This window comes from Vicugna pacos, chromosome 18 (assembly GCF_048564905.1).
Source record: "Vicugna pacos chromosome 18, VicPac4, whole genome shotgun sequence".
NCBI lineage: Eukaryota > Metazoa > Chordata > Mammalia > Artiodactyla > Camelidae > Vicugna > Vicugna pacos.
Genome location: NC_133004.1, coordinates 46,055,089 through 46,079,026, shown reverse-complemented (window position 1 = coordinate 46,079,026; position 23,938 = coordinate 46,055,089). Strand labels below are relative to the sequence as shown.

Sequence of the window (23,938 nt, the reverse complement as noted above, 5' to 3'; positions counted from 1 at the left end):
CCTGCAGACCGGCTCCCAGAACAGCCCCAGTGGAATCTTGCTACACATAGGGGCCCCATACCCACTTCTCTGGCCCCCACCGGGGCTTTGAGGGGCGCGGCCCCCCGCCCCCAACCCCTGCGGTGGCAGGTGCTCTGGGCACACCCTCCTGATCAAGGAGATGGCCCACGGCACGGAGCAAGCACCAGTGACGGCTGGGCTACGCAGCGTCACAAGAGGAACAGAATCCAAGGAGAAGTCATGTCCACCTGTCCCATGTGCCCCTTGACGCTATTGCTGCCGCCCCAGAAACCCAGGCTCACACAGAACCTCCCCCAGGAGCCCAGCCATCCTGATGTGAGGATCGCCTCCCGTCACCCGTCCCTGAGTGTCCAGTCTCGTCACTTGTCTCCAACGCCACCCAGCCTCTTCTCCGGCAGCGGCGGCCTGTGCTTCTGCAGTGAGGCTCACGACTGCGCAGGCACTGCCACACCAGTGCATGGGGCAGTCACCCTCCTCTGTCCGGGCAGCCTCCTGACCACCCATGTCTGGTCTGCTCCCCCTGGCGGCTCAGATGGCAGAGTTCACCTGCAGGGGAGCCTTAGGAGCCACACCGAGCAGTCAAAGGGCACGTCTGCCTGCAGTGTCATCAACTGTCACCGGCCTCCCTCAGGGTCGTCATCGCCCCACACACAGCAAGCCAGTCGACTGGCACTAGATCGTGGGGAAGGAAAGTGCAGTGGTGACCACAGGCACTCGATGTGGGGCCAAGCAAGGGGCACGGGCAGCTCGTGTTCAAGGGACCAGAACCCCCACCGGCTTTCAGGGAGGGTGCTAAAGGCACCATTGGGAAGAGGGTTGTGGGCGCCCTTCTGACTGGCTGGTGCTGAGGTGAGAGGGTGCCACTTCGGGTTGGACCTCATCAACCCTCTGGGTCCGGTGGGTCTGGGGTCTCTGTGCTGTGGTCAGCATCCCCACCTGGCAGGGGATGCAGCGTCTGCAAAGCAGCTCAGGGACGTGGCTCAGAATATCACCTACAGCCCGCGAGGAGGAACCACAGGTCCTTGGTTGTTTCTTGGCTAAACAGTTACTGTGCTGTCTCGCTTGACTATTTTCCTATGTTTCTGTATCTTCTCACTTTTCTGATTAAATTTGCTCTCGGGAGCTCAGGGGAGGCCTGGGAGGCTAAAGCTTTTCACAGACAAGAGGCGGGGACACAGAGCTCTGTCCCTGCGTTGGTACAAAAAGGCCCGCCGTCCCGCGGGCTGCACCTTCTCACTTGCCGACTCCCTGTGTGGCACTGGGTCCGCCCCGACTTCCTGCACCGTCCCACCATTCCGTCCCGAGAATCTGACGACTCCTCATCTCTCCCACCAGTATTTAAAAAGAAAAGCCCAAACGATCCATCTCTACACAAAGGGGGCCTGTGCAGAGCACGTGGACACACCTCCTCCGTCACACGGGCGTCCCTCAGGCCCCGCGGGCCCGTCCAGGGTCCTCTGTCTGTCTTTCCAGCTCTCTGGCTGCCGCTGTTGTGAGCGGAGTGTCTGCTTCCACTGCCTCGCTAACCTGCTAACCTGCTATTTCTGTTCACACGGAACTTGAAGCGTCCGCCTATTAGTTTTGTTCCCCATCCCTCGGCAGAGTCTCGGGTTGACCGCTGTCTGCCGGCCACCCCGGCCCCGTCACCTCCCTCCTCCCCCAGCACTCATTTATACCTTCATCTCCTCCTGTCTGACGCTGGTGACGAGCGTCTTCAGAATATTTAGTTACAGTTATAACACGGGACATCCTGGGCCTGTTTGCAGCATCACTGGAACCAATCTAGTATCTTCTTATTCACAGCAGGTTAGGTTTTGGTTGAAACAGAAGTATTTTATCACGTTGAGAAATTACCCATATATTCGTATTTTATGAAGACATTTTAATCAAGGCTGATTGTGGGATTTTGTCAAATGGCTTTCCAGCAAATACAAAGACACCCTCGGCCTGCCCTCGGTGCAACTGAGCACCTGCTGACTTCCCGTCCTGACAGGTGTGTACGTGTGTGGACCCACGCACACAACACAGGCTCTCTTCCCGAAAGCTCTCCCCATGCCCCCTGCCCGGGGACGGCACACACAGTGTGGGCAGAACGTGACCTGTAGTGGGATTTCCTTGCAAAGCTGACTTCACCTGAAGCATTTTCCGTTTCTGTTTGTTGGAGGAGGTAGGGGTGGCTGTTTCATGACAACTTTGTGACAACTGGTCTGTTTGAAGCGTCTCTCTTCTGGAGTCAGTACTGATAGGTTACATTTTCCTAGAAAATTACTCATTTCATTCACATTTGTACTTTAAATAGAATTAAGATTAATTCCTAACTCTCTTCATCGAGTGCATGCAGAAGGCATTATCCTTTTGCTTTTATGTATCCTCCTCGCTGCCGAGGTAAGTGTGCGGAGCGGGTGTGCAGAGCCCAGTGGCCGCGCGGGACCGCGTCCGGGTCGGACCCAGGCCTCGGCAGCGCCGGGCGCCACTGCCCGTACCAGGCAGGGGCGCCGGGCTGGCGCCCCTGACTTCTTATTTCAGGTGGCCGTGCTCCCTACTAGGTCTTCACCAGGACTGCGAATAATTAACACTTTTACTGGTTTCATTTCAAAGCACAGGCATTTGGCTTTTGTCTGTTATTTCTACCAGTTTTCAGTTTCTCATTAATTTCTGCTTTTAATCCCACAAGTGCCTGCCTTTTCCTTTACTGAGGTCTGCTCTGCTTCCCTCTCCCGGGTTCTCGAGCGGGTGTCCAATCCATACATGCTCTCTCTTTCTTGTTCAAACATGAGGACGCTGCCCCCGTGGCCCCCCCTGCGGCCCCCCCCCGCTCCCCTTGCCCCCGCGGCCCCCCTGCTCCCACTGCCCCCGCGGCCCCCCCGCCCCCACAGCACCCCCCGCGGCCCCCCCCGCTCCCACTGCCCCCGCGGCCCCCCCGCCCCCACAGCCCCCCCCCGCGGCCCCCCGCTCCCACTGCCCCCGCGGCCCCCCCGCCCCCACAGCCCCCCCCGCGGCCCCCCTGCTCCCACTGCCCCCGTGGCCCCCCAGCGGCCCCCCCGCTCCCCCTGCCCCCGCGGCCCCCCCGCCCCCACAGCCCCCCCGCGGCTCCCCCGCTCCCCCTGCCCCCGCAGCCCCCCCGCTCCCACTGCCCCCGCGGCCCCCCCGCCCCCACAGCCCCCCCCGCGGCTCCCCCGCTCCCCCTGCCCCCGCAGCCCCCCCGCTCCCACTGCCCCCGCGGCCCCCCCGCCCCCACAGCCCCCCCCGCGGCTCCCCCGCTCCCCCTGCCCCCGCAGCCCCCCCGCTCCCACTGCCCCCGCGGCCCCCCCGCCCCCACAGCCCCCCCCGCGGCTCCCCCGCTCCCCCTGCCCCCGCGGCCCCCACAGCTCCCCCGCTCCCCCTGCCCCCGCGGCCCCCCCTGCTCCCACTGCCCCCGCGGCCCCCCCGCCCCCACAGCCCCACCCCGCGGCCCCCCTGCCCCCTAGGCCCCCCTGCGGCCCCCCCGCTCCCCCTGCCCCCACAGCCCCCTCCACGGCCCCCCCGCTCCCCCTGCCCCCGCGGCCCCCCCGCCCCCACAGCCCCCCCCGCGGCTCCCCCGCTCCCACGGCCCCGCTGCCCCCACAGCCCCCCCCGCGGCTCCCCCGCTCCCACGGCCCCGCTGCCCCCACAGCCCCCTCCGCGGCCCCCCCCCGCTCCCCAGGCCCCCCTGCGGCCCCCCCCCCGCTCCCCTTGCCCCCGCGGCCCCGCTGCCCCCACAGCCCCCCCCGCGGCCCCCCCCCGCTCCCACGGCCCCGCTGCCCCCACAGCCCCCCCGCTCCCACTGCCCCCGCGGCCCCCCCGCCCCCACGGCCCCCCCGCGGCCCCCCCCCCGCTCCCACGGCCCCGCTGCCCCCACAGCCCCCCCCCGCGGCCCCCCCGCTCCCACTTCCCCGCTGCCCCCACAGCCCCCTCCACAGCCCCCTCCCCCGCTCCCACTGCCCCCACTGCCCCTGCGGCCCCCGAAGGCTCTGGCGAGAAGTTTCCACTAAGACTACTTTCTAGGTTTCACGCACCTTTGAACTGCATTTCTTCTTTGACCCCAGAATTGTTTAAGACAGACGGGGGGGTTTTTTGGTTCTATTTCTTTTCCGTTTCTTTCTTTTTTACTTTTTTTAGTTTCCAAGTGTTAGGAGCGTTTCCTTTTTTTGGCTGTGCTCTTAATTTCAAATTTCATCACATTGTGATCAGAGAAAGTAGGTCTCCTCGTTTGAGTTTGTGAAGGTTTGCTTTTTAATCCAAAGCACGAGTAAGTTTTGTTAACGTTTTCCAGGAGCACTTTTTAAAAAGAGTTCTTTACTTGCGGGGTTCAGGGCATGTGTGATACATGCACACACGTGTACAAACACATGTGTACGTACACGGCTCTTGGCACAGAACAGACCTTTCACTTCTTCCTGTTACTTGCTCTCTGTCGCTTGCTCCGCGTGGATTAGGAGGTAAAATCCCTGCCACCGGTGTCCCTCATAGGCTCCCGCTGAAGCCGCCGCACCTGTGCCCTGCGCGGTGCTGACCGCGGGCCAGGGCGGCACAGACATGCCCCTGCGCCTCTGCCACTGACGGGCACCTGCCCCGCCTCCTGCCGTGCCGCTGGCCCGAACTCAACCGCAGTCAGGGTGGCGACGCGCGCTCTCTGTGCACAGCTGCCTGCGCGCCTCTGCGTTCCACAGTGTCTCGTGTTTCCTGTCGTACCCGGTGACCCAGTCAGAAAGTCTTCCCCTCTTAATAGGAGAATTGAGCCCACCTATGCTTTAACATAACTTATGTTTGGACTTCTTTCTGGACTTACCCGGCTTTGTGCGCGCTTCTGTCTTGGTTTCTGTCCCGTCTTAAACTGTCTCATTCTGGGCTTCTTGGTCTCACTTGCCTTTCTATGCAAGGTTTTTGGTTTTCTGTTCAGTGGCTGCTTTTGTAGCTCCTGACTTTGTATAATGCCTGCACTTGCCTGTTTCCAACAGCCCGTTACTCTCCTGTGCCGAGCACCTGACTGGTCGACTCCACGTGCCTCGCTGTTCGCCTTCCTGCAGTTGCGCACACACTCCCGCTACCTGACTTGACTGTGGACGGTACGTCTTACTCTTCAGCTACTTATGATGGAAAGGTCCACGTTCCTGTGTTTTCCCGTCTTCTGTTCTCGAGAACATTCCCTGACTCCGCCGATCCCACAGCACCAGAGCGTGGGGCGTCCTCGCTGTTTTCCTAACTCTCATGTCGGCTTTACTCTTCCAGGTAAACACACCAGCCCCTCGACGCAGGACCCCGCTGCTCCGTTTCCCCCAGACCCCAGCCCCAACCCCCACCCTGAGGCCGTGGCTGGCTCACCTGCTCCTCGGCCTCCCCACCCCTCGCTGGGCGCTTTGTCCCACCTTCACGGCTTCTACCTAACGCTTAAGTCTCATTTCTCAGCAAAACGTTTAGGAACAATGTTTATCTGCTCAATGTCATTCTTTTCCTGTGAAATTTTTTCCTGTTATTTGTTTTTCTACAAAATCTTTGGCTTTGCAAAATTGTGTGATGTGTCTTCACTGCTCACCACTGAAGAAGAGTCTCATTCAAGCCAGCTCTGTACAAGGTATTGCTGGGGAAAGCACGGGCATGTCCTGTTACTGTGAACTCCTCCAGGGTCGGTGTGAGTCCCGATCGCCTCCACCGCTTCCCTCTGGCAGGAGCAGGAGGCTGTGCGCTTTCCCAGAAGAGCAAACGCCCTCCCCTCCTCCGTGCGTGCGCGTGTGTGCAGGTGTGTGCATGCATCTTCACGGCCCCACCCCTCCTGCCCCACTGCAGCCCCTTCCACCCGCGGGGAGGACGTGGGGTCCAGGTGGAGGAGGAGCAGCGCACAGCGCGCCGCCGGGCAAAGGTGCGGAAACACAGACACACAGGGAACGCGAGGCCGGGGAGCAGGCCCCGTCACCAGCAGGTCCTGGGTCAGAGGCTCCAGGGGTGGGCACGTCATAACCAACTGCTCAAAACTCATGAGAAAGAGGCCGTCTCGAAAGCAGTCAGAGAAAACAGACGTGTTACCCCAAGAGGCACCACGACTCGGGCGACAAGGTCCGGCTGTCGCGGAGACGTCAGCAGAATGGCGGCCCCAGCAGCGGCCCCCAGGCTGGGGCCCGGTTGGGGGAGAACAGCCGCTGCTGAGAAAGCAGCCTGCCGCTGACCGGAGGGACGGGGTGCCCGGGGCACACCTAACAAGAAACGCGCCAGACTTGTAAGAAAACGACCAGACTCATGTGAAGGACGTAAGAGAGGATGTGAAACACAGAGCGCAACGGCCTGAGCGGGAAGGACATGTGGACAGGGGATGTCCCCGCGGAAGCCGGCAGGGTGACTCCGAACCTTACCTGGGAGAACACGTGAGATCATAGAAGAAAATGTAGAGAAAGAACGCGATACAAAGGTTGCATCGTGTCAGCCAGGGAACCACGCGGAAGCCTGGGTGACCGAGGCCGCGAGCGGCGCTCGTCCACACACATGCGCATGCGGGGGCGCGTCCACGTGGGGCGAATCCCTCTCCAGGTCACCCCCACCCAGGCCGGCCGTCAGGCTGTGTCTCCAAAAGGCAGGGGGGTCCTCGCAAGGCAACAAATGGAATCACCAGCATCTCCTCGGGAGCGCGCTGCAGACAGAGCCAGCCCAGAGGCTGGCCGCCCAGGCAGGCAGGGCCCAGGGCGGGCATCACCCCCCGTGTCCACACCCAGCCGCTCTGTGCACTAACAGACCTCCCGATGCCCGGCCTGGCCAGGCTGGAGGCCCAGCCCCACAGGTGAACGGGTGTGAGGAGGCACGTGGTGCTTGTGGCCCTGTCCCGGGTCTGGACCCAGCCTGTTACCTGCCAGCTCACTGGGATGGGGGTACCACACGGACCCTCCCAGCTGGAGGAAGGACTGCAGCAAGGTGGTCTGTACGCAGCACTGAGTATGTGCTGCACACAGCAAGCACTCAGCCAGCAGTGGCTGCAATTTCAGGGCTAAAACCATGCCTGTGACAAGGACAACAGCCAGGGTGACACTGATGGTCACAGGAACCACCATGGAAGGAGAAGGCAATGTGTCCACCACAAAGGGACAGCAACAGGCGGAGCTGGAAGGAACACCAAGCTCGATTCTGAGGGAGAACGAGGCTCTGTGAGTCTTAAGACGTTCCAGGAGGCGGAACAGCATGAGGACTGATGTGGAAGGGTGAAGGAAGAAGAGGTGCTGGGACGCAAGGTGTGGAGCAGGCGTCTGTGCAGAGGACACCGCCGATGGCGGGCAGCCTCACTGGGCCCTGACGGGGAGGAAGTGAGACGCCCATGTGGCTGGTTGGTAGGGAGCCCGACCGACCAAACGCTGTGGGAAGTCAGGCTCCGACCCCAGAGCAGCCGGCTGCTTGCTAGACACCCACTGAATACGGCAGATTTGCCCCAAATACAAGATGCGCTGAAAGCTGCCCAGTCCAGTGGGCAGGCTCACTTCCTCCCCGGGAGGAGCCTCACCGTAAGGTGCGGCCTCCAGGGCGAGGGCAGAGCGGGGCCCGGGCAGAAACAGCCGCTCTGGCTCAGCCAGTGCTTCCCCAGGTGGCTGGATCTTCCCACACTGTGAACACACAGAGCTTCTCTCTGTGCTCAGGAGAAGGTCCCGCGTCTGGGAGGGAAGAGCAGACGCTGACGCTCCAAGTAGGGCAGCCAGGGCTGGGGGAGGCCCAGGCCTCACGGTCCCAGCGGTCACCTCCTCCCACGAGCCTCACTGGCGCTCCCACCAAGGACAAAGGTCCCCAGTCATGGCAGGGCAGACCCAGAACGTGAAATGAGTCACCACCAGTCACAGAACCAGGAGATGCTCTGAATAATCACCCGGAAGGCAGCCGGCCCCGCTGGCAGACTGTGATAAGGCGGCTCCCCGGCGGCGGGCAGTAAGGGTGACTGGGTTCCAGCGCCCAACAATGGAGGCTCGCACTACCCCCGGTGACTCAGGAGGTGACAATGACGCAGCGTCAGCAAGCCCGCCGTTGGACACAGCTCCTCGCAGGCCTCACAAACGCTCTCACAGCTCCCCTGTGCTCTGAGCGCGAGTTCCCGGAGCCAGAGCGAGTTTGGCGGGTGCTTTTGGAAGGAAAGCCCGGGGCCAGGAGAGGCCAAGAGGGAGGACTGCACTCCCAGATGAGACGGGTCGCAAGAGAACGGGGTCCCTCTGCACAGACAAGGCCGCCTGCTGCAGCATCGTCAGGTGGTGACCCACCCATAAAGCGCCAGGCACCGGGCGGCTCGGAGCGTAGCCTCGATCGCGCCGGAGAGCGCGGGCAGCCGGGCCAGCCCTTCCTCTCGCCCCCAAGGCCCTGGGGGGCTGCAGCGGAAGGGAGCAGGGGCACTGTGGGGGTCAGAGCTGGGACTGGCAGCTCCCAGAGCCAGAGAGGAAATCCTTAGTCCTCACTCCCTGGGGTTACAAAGTACTAGAGCATTTCTACAGTTAAAGTTAAAACCTTCCCCCAGGCACGGCCGGCTGTACTAACGAGGGGTGTGTTAATGGCCGACCTCGGCCGGGACGACTTTCCATGTGATATTGATCATACTTAAAGAGAAAAGCATGAGTTGGGCTCACGCGTCCTAATTGGCACGAGTTTGCTAATTAATAATAGAAAGTCAAACTATCTTTGTCCAGTCATCTGCAATTAACTAAAGATGTTTAAATTTTTCTTTTTTCCCCTCTCTCCTTTCCTACACAGTGAACTCACCTTGGGCCAGCAAACAGCAGACGGCGGGGCTGCTGGCTGGGAGAAATGGTGCAGAACCCGGGCTCCCTCCCAGTCGTCCCAGACCGAGGGCCTGGGATGCAGACTGCTCTCGATCCCAGAGACACCCAGAGGCACCCAGGCTGTCACCGAAGGCGTGGGTTGACTCTGGCTCCCCTGTCTCACTAGGAGCCCCGGCCACTGTCCCCATTTTCAACCTCATCCTTCTCCACCAACTCGGGTTCGTATCAGAGCAGAAACCTCCCCCAACCAAACACATGCACTTCCTGGGTGATCCACCCCCCCAAGGATCTGAACACAGATCTGCCTGCCTCTGGGCCCCGAGCCGTGCACCTCCCCGCTGAGCCCTGATCTCCTCGCGGGCTGCGGAGACCCCCTGGACCTCGGCAGCGTGTGGAGGGAGAACAGAGGCTCACAGGCCCCCCGCGCGAGCATGGCCAGCACTCCCGGCCCCGGGCACTGCCACTTCCCATTTTCCCCTTAACTGGGGAGAAGAAGAGAGAAATGAAATAAACAACACAAAATAAGCAGAAGATTGGACAATCAAGGGTGGAGATTAAAACCTGTCTGACAGCTACAGGCCAGATCCCAAGTGAGCATGAAAGGACTGGCAGGAGGAGTCCACGGGGCCCTGCTGTGTGCACGAGGGCCGCCAGCGTCTGTCACCCGTGGCCAAAAGTCAGTGCAGGCGAGGGCCAGGCCCCGCCATCCTGTGGTCTCTGCAGGTCCGGGCCCCTGGGACAAGGCACATCTCATCCAAGCCCCCGTGGAGAACGGTGCCCTAAGGTCTCCCAGTCGGGGGGGCGGGGCTTTTCCCCCTCGAGGTGGGAGCCAGGCCTCCAGGCGGCTCTGCACCCCGGCTGACATCAGACTCGCCCTGGGAGAAATGAAATAACACCCCCCACATGGCCCCCCAGACTTTAACTAGTCTAGAGGGTGGGCAGGGCGCCAGGATCTCAAAGCTCCTGGGGGCGTCACACAAGGAACAGCAGCTCTACGGCCAAAAATAAGAAACGCCCAGGCCGGATGCACACAGCCCCACAGCCCACGCCCCTCCAGCGCCCCCGCGAAGGCGGGAGAGCGGGGCCGGGTCCGCCCTCCCTCTTCCCCAGAGGGCGCCCGGGGCGGGGCCGGGGCCGGGCCGGGCCACGCGCCAGCTCCAAGGGGCCCTCGCTTCTGGGACAAACGCGCACGTCCTGGCCTCACCGCGTGGGTGTCCCTTGGGGTCCCCTGCAGTCCCTCCTCCCCCACCCATCTGGCAGGCCCCAATGGAGACAAGAGCTCTGGCCTGGAGCCCAGCTCTCAGGCACCATGCCTGGGCTTCCTTGGGCCACGAAGGCCACCAGCAGGCGCGTCTCAGGACTTACCATGTCAGCTCTCTGTTTCTGGGCTCCCAGTTCCTCCAGGGCCTGTGACAGCTGAGCCTTCAAGACAAGACAGAAAGCAGGGTCAGGGGCTGGCCCTCCAGGGCCGAAGGGGCCACCCCTCCCCCATCTCTGCCCATCCCCCACCACTGGGGATGCCCCGAATCCCCACTGCTAGGGGGAGGACAGCGGGAGCACCCAGCTCGCCAAGTCCACCCAACCTGCCACTTGAAGGTGACCATGGAGTCAGAGGGGAGGGGAGACATCTGGATGGAGTTTTAGTCTCCAGATGAGAGAACAGGACAGTGGTGATCCTCTGCTTGGCAAGCTCATGTTCTGGAAGAAGTAACTGAGGGGACCAACCTCCAGGGAAGCCCCTGGTGCACCCCCAGGACCCTGGGATCCAGGCAGAGCCAACCTCCCCGCCCAGGAGGTTCCTGACCATCCGGGCTGCGGATGGTGCCAGGCCTGGTCATGGCCATGCACCAGGGCATCAATCAGCACCTGCCCCAGCGCAGGCTCACTCTCACAGCGACGGGCGGGGCCCAGGGCCTCGCACTCGACCTGGGCAGTCAGCTGGCCCATTACATCTCTGTGGAAGCCACCACAGAACAGGCACCAGACCCCAGATCCCATCGAGCAAGACAGCCAGTGCCCGCCAGGTCTAGGCCCCATCGCTTAGGTGGAAATCGGGACCCACGATGGACGACCTCTTCGCACCCATTTGATTGGCAGAAACTAAGAACTCTGGCAAAGCAAAGGGCTGGGAAGGCTGTAATCAACATGGAGGAAATACAAACCAGCGAGCCACTCCGAAGACGACCTGGAGTTTCCCTCAAGTCAACGCCTGCACCCCTGACTCAGTAACTCCCTGAGGTGCCACTGCACACGCACACGACCGCCTGCACAAACCACCCCAGCTGAGCTGCACACAGAGACCTGAAGCCACCAAGGCGCTGTAGGCAAGGGGACTGATCGCCGTGCTGTGGTGTGTTTATGCGGACACGCAGATGGCCTCAGGCACGGCTGCCCAGAGGACAGAGCCACCCTCCTGCAGTTCTGCACTTGGACCTGTGGACGAGTGAAGCTACGGCTGTGGCTGGGGGACTCCGGGGCCAGGTCAGGTCCACATGACAGCAGTTCAGCCCAGGACCCTGGCCAGGGCAGGTGTGGGGCACCTGATACCAAAGCCAGACAGGATGCCACAGTGAAAAAGCAAGCAACACACCACAGGCCAAATCCTTGATAAACACGATGCAAAAATCCTCAACAAAATACTAGCAAACTGAACTCAACAATACATTAAGAAAAATCATACACCATGATCAAGTGGGATTCAGCCATGGAATGCAAGGGTGGTTCAATACCCACCAAGCAATCAAATGAAACACCACGGTAACAGACTGAAGGAGAAGCGTAACAGGGTCACCTCAATAAATGCCTGACAAAGATTAACATCCTTTCATGTCCAAAATTAATTAGGTGCCAAAGGAATGTACTTCAGCATAATAAGGCCACATGTGACAAGCCCACAGCTAATACCATATTCAACAGTGAAACGCTGGGAGTTTTTCTTCTAAGACCAGGAACAAGGCAAAGACAGCCTCTCCCACCACCCGCATTCAGCAGAGTACTGGGAGTCCTGGCCTGTGCAATAAGGCAAGAAAAAGAAATAAAAGGCATCTGAGCAGGAAAGGAAGAAGTAAAACTGAGCCTCTGTGCAGCTGACCTGACCCTAAAATCCCACCAGAAAACAGAACCAAGGAACAGACTCGGTAAAGTGGCACAAAATCAACATACAGAAATAAGCTGCATGTCTATACACTAACAATGGAGCATCTGAAAAAGGAATGGAACAGCCCCAATTACAACAGCAACAAAAAACAAGCAAGCACCTAGGAATAAATTTAACCACGGAGGTTAAGATCTGTGTACACTCCAAGCTGTAAGACGCAGATGACAGAAACTGAAGGTGATATAAATGAGTGGAGAGGCACTCTGTGTTCGTGGGTTAGAAGTAATATTGGTAAACTCTCCATACTTGCCAAACCAATCTTCCGATTCAGTGCAGCCTCCAACGAAATTCCAATGGCATTTTTTATAGGAATAGAAAAAACAAACTAAAAAGTTTCTGCACAGCAAAGGAAACAAAATGAAAGGCAGCCTATGAACAGGAGAAAATATTTGCAAACCACATGTCAAATAAAAGGTTAACATCTAATACAGACAAGGAACTCACACAACTGAATAACAAAAAAGCAAACAGCTAGTTAAAAGACGGTGAGAGTTTCTACACAGAGGCTTTTCCAAAGAAGAGTAAGAATGGCTGGCAGATAAATGAAGGGGCACTCCACCTCGCTAGTCATCAGGGACAAGCCAGCCAAACCACAATGGTACGTCAGCCCACGTCTGTTAGGATGGTGTCATCAGAGAGACAACAGGTGGCCGGTGGTGGTGAGTGTGTGCTGTGCATGGCCTGGGGGAGCGAACATCAGTGCATCCACTGTGGGAAGCAGCGTGGAGGTTCCTCAGAAAATTAAACATAGAACTACTATGTGATTCAGCAGTCCCACTCCTGGGAATACATCCAAAACACATAAAATCACATCTCAAGGAGACGCCTGCACCCCACGTCCACAGCAGCCAAGACGTGGAAACAACCCAGGTGTCTCACGGTGGTGAATGAACAAGGATGTGGCATGTATACAGCACGTATAGACAGATGGTTCAAGCTTAAAAACGGAGCAGATCCTGTCACTCATGTCACATGGAGGAACCCAGAGGACGCGATGCTGAGTGAGGCGGCCGGACACAGAAAGAGAGCTCGTGCACGATCCCACTTTCAGATCCCACACCGGAATCTGAAACAGTCGAACTCGTAGGAACTGAGCAGGTGGCTGCCTGGGTCCACAGGGGAGGCAGGAGGATGGCGGGGCTGGAGGGGCTGGTCAAGGGGCACAGACCCCCAGCGACAGGAGACCAAGACCCGCAGACCTAACGTACAGCGGTGCGACCACCATCAAGGGCGATGCGTCACGTACGGGAAACGTGTTGAGAGCAGGTCTTGAGTCTCCCCCCACACAACAACATGTGAGAGATGCAGCTGCTTATTTAAATCACCTGAACTGTGACCACCAGTTCACCACGTACAAAAGCGTGTTATCAGAGCGTCACATGGTGCACTTTAAATACACCCCCTCTGATTGGTCACTTGCGCCTCAGTAGAGCTGGGGAAGTGCAGGGTGTCTGCAGGCTTCCATCCCCCAGAGCATCGGTTACCGGTCCCTAGACGGGAACGTGATTCTTGCCTTCCAGAGTGGTTGTGAGAATTACACAGAAAGCACGTAAGAATCTGGCACAGCGCAACTGCCCAGCAATGAGGAGCCACTGTTTTTGCTGCAAGCACCTCCCACCAAGACCTCTGTCACCACCGTTCGGCTGGGAGTCCTGTGCTGACGCCCGTCCCGGGCAGGGAGCCGGCACCCTCACGCGATGCGGAGAACCCGGCCGCCTGCACTAAGGCAGAGGGCTCCCAGAGCCCGGGTCTCTGGTGTCACTGCCCCACTCCCCTCCTCCTGTTTCTCCACGTGACTCTGTCTCAGGACTGCAGCTGGTTCCCTGTGAGCTTTCTGCAGGACGGTCATCCGAGTGCTTTACACAAGGGGAGCGCTGAACACACGCGTTCCTGAGAACAAAGACTGGATCTGGTGAACAAGCCAGGGTTCAAAACCTGACGTTCTTCCTGCAGTCAAATCCCCCAGGGCCAGGAGCCGGCGACAGGAACAGGGTCCGTGAGCCCACAGAGAAGTCACGGGAGGAGTGGGGCCGTGGAGCTGCTGTGGGTCCCCCTTCCCCAGGCTGGCGGTCAGCATGAGGTGCACTCTAATCTGAAGCTGCGATTTCCCACAGACCTGCATGCAGCCGCCAGCACCGTCATCTGTTTTAATTAAATAAACTGGAAAAACAAATCAGGCCGATATGTTGAACCAAGGCGGTGTGAGCTGCGTGACCGTCGCTCCGTCAGCAGAGGAGGATTCGTGACATATGCTCCAGCTCCTGCAGCCGCTTTATTAAGTGGAATAAAATCCATGCAGAGTGGCCCAAACCTCGCCAGAGACGGGCTGCTGGGATTCTCCCAGTCTCAAAACTTCCGGTTCGTTTTACTGAAATGTTTTTGCCGGAATCAAAACACGTTCTGCATCAGAAGTGACTGATTAAGCTACGTGGGTGAAATGCAAGGGCTCCGGGAGAAGCGGACGGGCTTCCAGGCCCTGCGCCCGTGCCCGCCCCGCGTCTGCGGACAGGCAGGTCGACGGAGCCCGCGGGAGGGCGCCAGGACGGAGGGGCTGGAGCAGCCCGCACCAAGCCCAGCCTACCCTGTTTCGTCAACAAAGTTTTATCGGCACGGAGCCTCAGCCACCCGCTACCGCAGCCGGCTGCTCTCCAGCTGCCCCTGCGGGCTCGGGCCATGGGTCGGGCCCTCCTCACGCACAGACACCGCACGGCCCGCAGCATTTACTGTCTTCACTCCACAGACAAAGGCCGCTGACCCCCAGGTGAGAAGAGATGGGAGCCTGGGGGGAGGGACGGGGTGAGAGACAGCCCAGGAGGAGAGGGGCAGAGAGGGTGAGACGGGACAGAGGAGAGAGAACAGGAAGGAGTAAGGGAGGGGACGGAAGAAGACCAAACAGACAGACAGAAGAGCTCCGTGGAGGTGGGGGTGGGGTGGGGCCGGGGCGACGGCACGCGCCATCCCTGGGCGCCCACCCTGCGCGCTCTCGGGTGGGCAGGGAGGGAAGCTGCTCCGTCCATGCCATCCGGCCGCTCGGCTGTGGGGGTGTTTTCCCCGCACGGCTCCTAAGACAGAACGAAACGCCCCCAAAAGGTGCTTGCATCTCAGTTGTCGGGGAGGCTCTAAGGAGCCCTTACAAACGAGTTCCATAAAGTTACATAACTTCCCGTGCGTCAATGTCTGATGCTCAACTAATACACTTCCGACAGGCAGCTTGAAGCAGCTTCTAAAGTCTCCAGGTGCCGGTAATTCTCCGAGCTTCCGATACACGACGAGATGTTACTGTTTAACAGAACAACAGGGAAACGGCCCCCCAGAGCCTGCAGGGTCCAGCCCTGCAGCGGCCGGCTCCAGCGGCGGGCCGCTCTGCCCCGGGGGCTGAGGTCAAAGCGGGGCACCTCTAAGCCTGCCCCCTTCCTGGGGCTGCAGAACCAGGCCGCACAGGGGCTCTCACTCCCCGAGCCACAGGCTGCCTGCAGGTCCGGGCCTGGGTCCTACCCTGCCTGACGGTCCCCCGGAAGCAGGAAGGCCTGGCTGGGCTGAGCAGCAGCGGCCAAAGGGGCCAGGCCTGGTTGGGGGCGGATGGCCTAGGGCCTGGGCTGGGAGGGGCCCCCCCCCCCGCGTGGGGAGAGCGCACAAGCGGTGGGCCGTGCACGGTAAAGTCAGGGAGACCAGCCTCGCGTTCTCACTTGCAAAACGAGGCAGCAGCCACCACGCCCTGAGCACAGCGCCGGGGCAGAAGCACTGGGCACAGGGCGGCCATCTGGCCATCATTGCCACTAACGGGATTAGCGTGAAGGCGCCAACTGAGAGGCTCAGGGCCTCAGAGGGTGAGCTGGGTTCACAGACCTGGGTGCCCTGTAACTGAGCTGTGCCCCAAGGAGGGTCGGTCTGGCTGGAGACAGGAAGCAGGTCTGGGCCCGGAACCCCCAGGCTGCCCCGAGCAGGTGCTCAGCAGACATGCACCGAGAGAAGGAATCACTCACCGCCTCACCCCTCCCAGCCACCCCCACCCACCACGCCACCTGCAGCTGCGCAGGACCCTCAGGTCTCCCTGGAAATCACTGGAACTGAAGGCAGTCAGCCCAGCATCCTGGGTTTTGTGTTTTGCCTGAAAGGAGGCTCTGACAAGTCTCTCCTGGAGTCTCCAGGGAGAAGGGCCGGCCACTGCCGACTGAGCAGGCCCTGCCCCACAGCCTGTGGCTGCCACCTCACAGGGCTCCCGCCTGCAGCCCAAGCCCGCCCTTCTGGCTCCAGTGCTCCCCGTCCTCCTGGCCTAAGCGATGGCGGTCATCACAGCGGCCAGGGTAGTCCCCACGGGCCAGGAAGGCCTCTGTCACCCACTCTCACCCAGGGACAGGGCGCGCCCACCAGGCCGCTGCCCTCACACCCACTGCACCCTAGAGCTTGTCCCAGCTCTCTCTTGAACCCGAGAACTCCCCCCGGGCCTGCCCCCAGCTGAGCCCCTTCCTTTTCTTTGCTAATGGGCTGAGACCCTAAAGTTGGGGTTGCATTCTCCCTGACTCACTCTCACCATAACTTGGATGGTGACCAAGTCCAAGGGAGCTGTCAGTGGCCACCCACCAGTGGGCCTTCCTCAGGGGTCTGCGCCTGGGGAAGCCAGGGCAGGGGGCTGCAGGAGAGCGATGACACCGCTCTCAGGGGCTTGCTGGGCACCTGCCGTGGTCTTGAGGGGAGGTGGGCCATCCCGGTGAGGGCTGGACACTTTCCAGGACACCTGGGGAGACACCTCAGAGGCCACAGGAGGAGCCCCCAGATGCTAACCACGGCACGGGCCCAGATGACCCAGAGGGGCACGTCCAGAGAGCTTGGCTTCCCCACCAGGGATGGGGAGGTGGGGCCTCTGGCTGTAACGCATAGGAAGGAGGTGAAGGTTTAAGTCATCTTCCCAATTTCTCCCCTTCCACACCGTACTTCCACTGAAAAAGGTGTCACCCTCCATAAACCACAGGGGAAAGAAAGCCTTCTGCACGTGCATGTCTCCCTGGACCTATGACTTCTGTGATGTGATTGAGTGTCTGGGTAGAACCCAGGGATCGTGGACAGGACTGCAGGCCGCCTGCGCTCTGGCTGCCGGAGACCCAGGCCCATCCCCTTCTTGACTGGACAGCACGATGGCCACGAGGGGTCTGACCTCTCTGCAAGAGGGTAACTCACGTCAGAAAAAGGCGTTGAGAGCCGGGCTCTGAAACGCTGAGTGCCCCACACGCCCTGTCCTAACCCGACAACCAGCCCGAGGGCAGAGGCCCCTGCTGCAGGCACGGACCTGAACTCAGGGGCGGCGTCACCAGCCCTGCCCACCTGGGACCCCTACCCTCACCCTGCTCCAGGCAGCTCCCTAGCCCCCATGGAGGCAGTTCCTCCTGACCGAGCCCCCTCGGCTCTGGGCAGACCCGCACACAGTTGAGTGGGGGGGGTCCCGAGGGGGTGGGCATGCAAGGCGGTGCCTGGAGCAGATCAGCTGGAGGATGACTGGGGGCAGGGGGAGGGGGAGGAGGGAGGGCACCGACTCCCAGCACAGCTTCTAAGGGACGGTTGGAAGGAGATGAGAAGGGGTTTTGGCGACAAGCAGGAAAGGGGACCAAGGCTGAGGAGAAGCCCCCTGCAGTCTGGGGCCCCTCGGCACAGCCCCGTCCCACCCGGGTCCAGGCCTCGGCGCGGAAGCAGGACCCACCGGCTTTGTCTGCTGCCACCTGGTGGTGGCCGCCAGGAGGCGTGCAGCCCCAGACACAGCTGACCCAGGCCCTCCCCAGGTCACAAGGAGCCCAAGCAGGACCTCCACTTCCCAGAAGAGGAGGGTGATTCTCAGCACCTGGAAGCAGCGAGCCCCTCCCCACCTGCCTGCTGATGCTCCAGAAAGGCCAGGGGCCAGTGACCAGGCAGCCTGCCCGGGGATGCCCCACTGCTGCCAGTGCAAGCTTGGTCCTCCCCATGGACAACGGCTCAGGCCCAGGCCGGGGCACAGGGGGCCCCCTCCCCTACAGGGCCTGCGGCACAGGGCGTGTGGCGGTGAGGGCCCACCCCCAAGGGCCTTGCTGGGCGGGGAACAGAGCCCTCATCAGAGCACTGAGGCCGGTCCCCGGGGTAACCCCTGGCCTCAAAGTCAGGAGTGTCAGGTCCCCTATCCTAGTCCAGATCCCGGTCAGCCCGGCATGGGGGGAGGGCAGGAGGCCAGCAGCACCCCCGTCCAGAGAAAACAGGGACAGGACGGGACGGAGGCGGCTCCTCGGGCTGGGGGGCCGTTCCCCTGCCTGGAGCCCGCCACCCAGCACCTGACTGGACGTGTGAGCACCCACAGCGGTGACGACAGAGAGGAACAGAGGGTCGTGGCGGTGAAGCTGGTGGAGCTGGTGACATCTTCCTGCCCTGAATTTTTTCATAATCCGGGAACTGGACGGGAAGGCTTAGTGACCACCACACTGCCCTGCTGACCCCAGGAAGGAGGAGGGGTCAGGGGCTTTCTCTCCCAAAACCAGGACAGGCCCAGGCAAATGGGGCGAGTCTGACTCCTGCAGGCAGGACTCACAGAGAGGAAGACAAGGAGCCCAATGGGAGCAGGTGCCCAAACCCGGACACCAGGGGTGGAGGCTGGAGAGTGGAGGGGCTGTGGCCGGCTGAGCAGGCCCGGCAAGGGTCACCGAGTTCTGACACCGACGCCCCTCTTCAATGACACACAAGCCCTTGAACGGGTGGCACTGGGGGCGCAAGAACCGTTGGCCTCCGAGTGAACCGGCTGGAGAACGTGCGGTGCCAGACAGGAGGGTCTCTGGACATAAAAACTGCCGGGATGCGGGAGCTGTCCCCGCAAACCTGTCCCCGTCACTGTCCCACAGGGAGTAACCGTGGGGTGACAGCAGCGCTGTCGAGGCAGCTTCGCTCCGTGCAGCTGGAGTTACCCTCAGTCAGGACTGAGGTGGGCGCGTAGCAACCGGCACGCTGGAGAAACACAGACAGACGGACACGCTCACCTCCATCTCTGAGCTGTGGGCGTGCGCCTTCTGCAGCATGTCCTCGGCCTCGCGCATGCGGCGGGTCAGCTGGGGCGAGTACTCGGCTGGGGTCAGCTCACTGTCGTAGGAGCCCAGGATGGCGCGCATACCGTCCCGCTCCTGTGGACACAGACGCCAGGGTCAGGCCTGGGTGGGCGAGGGGTGCGGAGCCTGGGGCTTGGGGTCCAGTTCAGGGGGCAGGCCGTCAGGTGGGGGCCCCTCGTGTGGCCCTGGCTGCTCTGAAGGCCCAGCTAGGCCGGGGCCCACCTTCAGCCTGGGCCCACTGAGCACCTGGTCTCGAGCGGCGGCGTCTGCAGAGTCCTGCAGTGGTCAGGGCCTCACGGGCCAGTGGTGGGCACTGGCCACCCTCTCCTGAGTCCGCTGTGTCCCTAGATGGGCAAAAGGTCTCTGCCCCATCCCAGCCAGTGCCCTGGTCAGTGTCTTTCTGAGTCCCAGCAAATAGGCCGAGGGAAACACCACCAGCAAGCGAGTTTGTGTGCCCCTCCTCCCGTGACCTCTGACCCGGCCTTTGACCCAGTAATACTCAGAGAGGGGTCCTGAGCAGGGGACATGGTGAGTGAGGCAGGGCAGGGAGGCAGCAAGTGTCCGAGGGGACCGAGACACAGACCGCTCCCTCCACCTGCCCAGAGTTCTCCGAAAGGTCCCGGGACACCCACTGCAACAGCTCTGGCCCCAGTGGGCTCCTCGTGCACCCAGAGCCCCTGGGGAGCCGGAGGCCCCAACCCCACGCGTCACCGTGCACTAGCCACACCTAGCACCCTCCTCCATTTCTTGGGGAAGAAAGGGTGCCAAGGAAAGACGTGGCTCAGGTTCCATGGGAGGCACTGGCCACGCCACACCAGGACTCTCAGAGCCATCCAGGAGGGCTGCTCTGTGGTGCCCTGCTAGACATGGGGAGGCCGACAGCATGAGCTGGGATGAGGGGGGCTCAGGAGAGGCTGGCGGCTCCTCCTGAGACGCTCACGGAGGCAGAGGCCCTCCTGGAGAAGAGTGGGGCCGCGGAGCTCAGGCGTCTCTGGTCCAGGAGCCAGGCCCTCCAGCCAGCCTGTGGCAGGGGCGCCTGCACGGGGACAGGAGGCTCCGTCTCCCCGTGGGCCGCCCACCGCCTTTCTCCCTCCCCGACTGCAGGCCTGGAACCACAGGACTGGATTCTCTGGCCCTGACCCCGAGCATGCATGGAGACTGGGTCCCTAACAGGTGAGGCAGGAGCTGAGGGCCGGCGCCCCCTCCTCCCAGCTGTCACACCAGCTGTCACACCATCAGGGAAAATCGAGTTCCCCTGGAGAACGCGGGAGCAAGCCCTCCATGCTCTCGCACCCCCGGGACTTGTGAAAAGTCTTTCCAGACTCAGCAGGCTGGGGTGGGGCCTGAGAGTCTGCGTTTTTAACAGGGGCCCAGAGACGGCGGCGCCGGGGTGAGTGGGCCACACTAGGGAGCAAGACACACAGCCCAGTGGCCTTGCCTGGGACAGCACAGCCCAGGAAGAAGAGGCGGGTTGCAGTGGGGCCGGGTCCTAGTCCCGCTCCGCTCTGGACCAGCTGGCAACCGGAGGCCGGCGCCTGAGTTCCCCTGAGCCTCCGCTCTGTGATCAGTGAGGTGGGTAACCAGCCGGTCTCACAGGATGGCTGTGACGGTCAATGCCATCAAGGAGCAAGCGTCCAGCCGCCACCTGTGAATGGCGAGGCTCCTGCGATGACAGCAGAGCGACCTCACCCACACCGGCACACGGACCTCCAGGTAGTCACACGTGCTCTGGGACAGCTGCTGGAGAAGGCACCCAGGCCAGCGTCCCTTCGCAGCCCCCACACCCGTCCCCCACAGGGCAGGGAGTCAGGCGAGCTGTGGACACAGCCCGCACCAGCACCAGCTCCAGGGCCAAGTCTGAGAACTGGAACTGACCTGGGGGGCGGGGCCACAGACCCTCTACCCACATCCTCTCTGCCGGTGCTTCCGGGAGCCGAGGCCTGACTGCCCGGGGGGAGACCCACACCAAGTGCTCGTCCACCCCGAGCTATGACGCTGCCCACCGCCTGCCCAGGCCCTTCCTTGTCAGGTGAGCCTGGCGTTGCTGCAGGGGGTCCCTGGATCCTCCCACCCTGCTCCCTTTGCCCAATGAGCTCAGTGGTCTCTTGTGCTCCGAGCCAGGCTGTCACCCCAGCACGGGCTTCGTAATTACTTGATGACAAAAAAATTCAATAAGTGAGAAATTAAAGTTACAAATCCAACTGGAACTGGTCACATATCCGTGAAAATTTGTTTCCAACAGGAAGGTTTATCGAGTGTCATAATTTTATTGAAATCCTATATCTTCACATTGACTTTTATGGTTTCGAGCTGGTTACAGAGTTATCATTACCAGAGTGACGATGCCACGCAGGGGCCGGGGAGGGGGCTTCCTCTCATAAACAAGCTGTAATTGTCTCCTTTATTGGCCAGTAAATCTCCAAACTGCCGTCTCTCCCTACGACTCTCTTCTGTTATATCTCCAGGCTAGCAAAGAGGGAGATGTAAAATTGAAAGTTTGTTGGTTTTACCTTTAAAGAAATCGTTTTGTCATTAGTAGTGGAAGAGCAAGAACCGGGCTGGCTTGACCTGATGACTTTGTAATGACCGAGTCCACGTATGGCGACCGTCTCCTCATCCCCACGTGGACAAGTGCTGGTGAGTCCCTGAGCAGAGGCGCCCGGCTGACCCGCTCCAGAAACAAGCAAGGCGGCATTTTCCACTGGGTGCTGCTGGCCGGGTACAGAGCAGTTCTGTCTGCTGCCAATCGCGTGATGCGAACAGCAACCAAAGAGCATGGCAGCAGCGTCCTGCGGGCAGAAGTGAGCTGAGGACGTGGCGGGATGCAGGGATGGAGGCTGCCCCGACCCCTAGCTGGCCACTCAGGGCCGTGACCCGCTCCACTCCCACCAGCCCCGGCCTCAGAGCTCCAGGCTGAGACGGACAGGCTGGCCCTGACAGCCCCAAACTGACCCTGAAAGACGAAGTGCTTGGGGTAATTTTACTGGCCTACGTGCACCCAGGCCTCCAGGACCAGGTGAAGAAAGTGCAGCTCTATCCTGAACACAGAGGTCCCGTCCAGGGGAGGAGCAGGCCTGGAAGGGTGGACCAGCAACCGGGGCGCCCCTCGCTCTGCAGTGGGCACCTGGAGTCCAACCAGGGTTCACCCTCGTGCCCAACTCGGGGACAAGGGTGGGGCCACCCCCGGAGTGGGCAGATCAGAGTGCAGCCCTGCAGCACCTCTGGGTCGGCCCAGGAGGAGCCAGGACAGACAGATCAAGACCCCCTCTACCGCCAGTCTTACTGCCCCAACTCCCTGACCGGCTCAGAACCCTGCAGGCTTCTAAGTGGGGCCCAGGTCAGTACCCGGGGGATGGGGTCTTCTGAGGATGGCAGAGATGAAAAAGCCGTGCTTTCTTCTCTGTATGGTACGGCCGTGGAGTGCCTAGGTGGCTGCCAAGTGGGAGGAAGAGGCAGTCACAGAGCTTGGGAAGAACCCAGGTCAAGTCCAGGCCACAGTCTTCCGGGCGCAGAGGTACAAAGTCACTCCTCGCGCGCCCCCCAGGGAGACCGGGCACAGCTGCCCAATAACCAGGCAGCGGCCAAACCCTGCAGCCCCAGGCCGGCCAGACGCACCAGCGCCTCGGGGCAAGCAAAGGTCTCCTAAACAGGACACAGGAAATAGCAACCATAAAGGAACTTTCACGCGGGTAGATCAGAGCCCACTAAGATCAAAAACTCTGTTGCACTGAAGAGAGTGAAAAGCAGAGAGAAGATATTTGTAAGACAAACACTTGACAAAAAGCTAGGATCCACAATATATGAAGAATTTCTGCAAGTCAGGAAGAAAAAGGGCAGGAGGAAGAGAAATGGGCAGTGGGCTTGAAAGGGGCTCCAGCAGAGTGGACCTCCACAAGGCCGCCAAACACGCGGAGAGGTGTGTGACCTCATCAGTGCCCTGGGCACCACAAACACAGGAGGCATGGCCCTCCCTCCCCGGCAGGGACACCTCAGGTTACGGAGACAGTGCCAAGTGTGAGCAAGGCTCTGAAGCGGCAGGGTGCCCGTGCCTCCCCAGCAGGTGTGCAAACGGTCACGGCCACCCTGGTAAACTGCCACCAGCTATGCAGGTGAGTGAAGTGCGGTGGCACAGGGGCCTCCCAGGGACGCACAGACAGGACTCATGTGTGTGCACGTGTCCAGAAGGCGCGCTCAAGAACGTTCCCGCAGGGCGTGGAGAAAAGGGAGCCTCCCACACTGCTGGGGGGAATGCAGTTCGGTGCCTTGTGGAAAACAGTGTGTGGAGTCCTCAAAAAACTAAAAATAGACTTAACCTATGACCCAGCAGTTCCACTCCTGGGCATATATCCAGAGGGAACTCTAATTCAAAAAGATAAACGCTTCCCAGTGTTCATAGCAGCACTATTTACAGTAGTCAAGATACGGAAACAACCCAAATGTCCATCGACAGACGACTGATAAAGAAGCTGCGGTATATTTATACAACGGAATATTACTCAGCCATAAAAAAGAACAAAATAATGCCATTTGCAGCACCATGGATGGACCTAGAGGTTGTCATTCTAAGTGAAGTAAGCCAGAAACAGAAAGAAAAATACCGTATGATATCACTCATACGTGGAATCTAAAAAAAAAAAAAAGAAAAAGAAAAAGGACACTAACGAATTCATCTATAAAACAGAAAAAGACTCGCAGACAGAGTAAACAATCTTATGGTTACCAGGGAAAGGGGCTGGGACAGGATAAACTTGGGAGTTTGAGATTTACAAATGTTAGCCACTATATACAAAAACAGATTTTTTAAAAGTTTTCACTGTATGTTCAATATCTTGTAATAACCTATAATGAAAAAGAATATGAAAATGAATTATGGACGTATATGAATGACTGGGACATTGTGCTGTGCCCCAGAGATTGACACATTGTAACTGATGGTACTTCGGTTAAAAAAAAAAAAA

The 23,938-nt window shown here is 60.2% G+C and overlaps 1 protein-coding gene across 6 annotated transcripts in view; it reads right to left on the bottom strand.

Moving 5' to 3' along the window:
* MAD1L1 (mitotic arrest deficient 1 like 1) overlaps window positions 1-23,938 on the bottom strand; it is a 273,678-nt gene that overhangs the window by 97,533 nt on the left and 152,207 nt on the right. For 5 of the 6 annotated variants that reach the window (XM_072943444.1, XM_072943446.1, XM_072943445.1 and 2 more), the window contains 2 exons: window positions 18,915-19,055; window positions 10,137-10,193 (listed from right to left, as the gene is read on the bottom strand). In XM_072943444.1, coding sequence (XP_072799545.1) covers window positions 10,137-10,193; window positions 18,915-19,055 — 198 coding nt within the window. The remainder of the gene's footprint in view (window positions 1-10,136; window positions 10,194-18,914; window positions 19,056-23,938) is intronic. The other variant, XM_072943447.1, reaches the window with a different exon arrangement.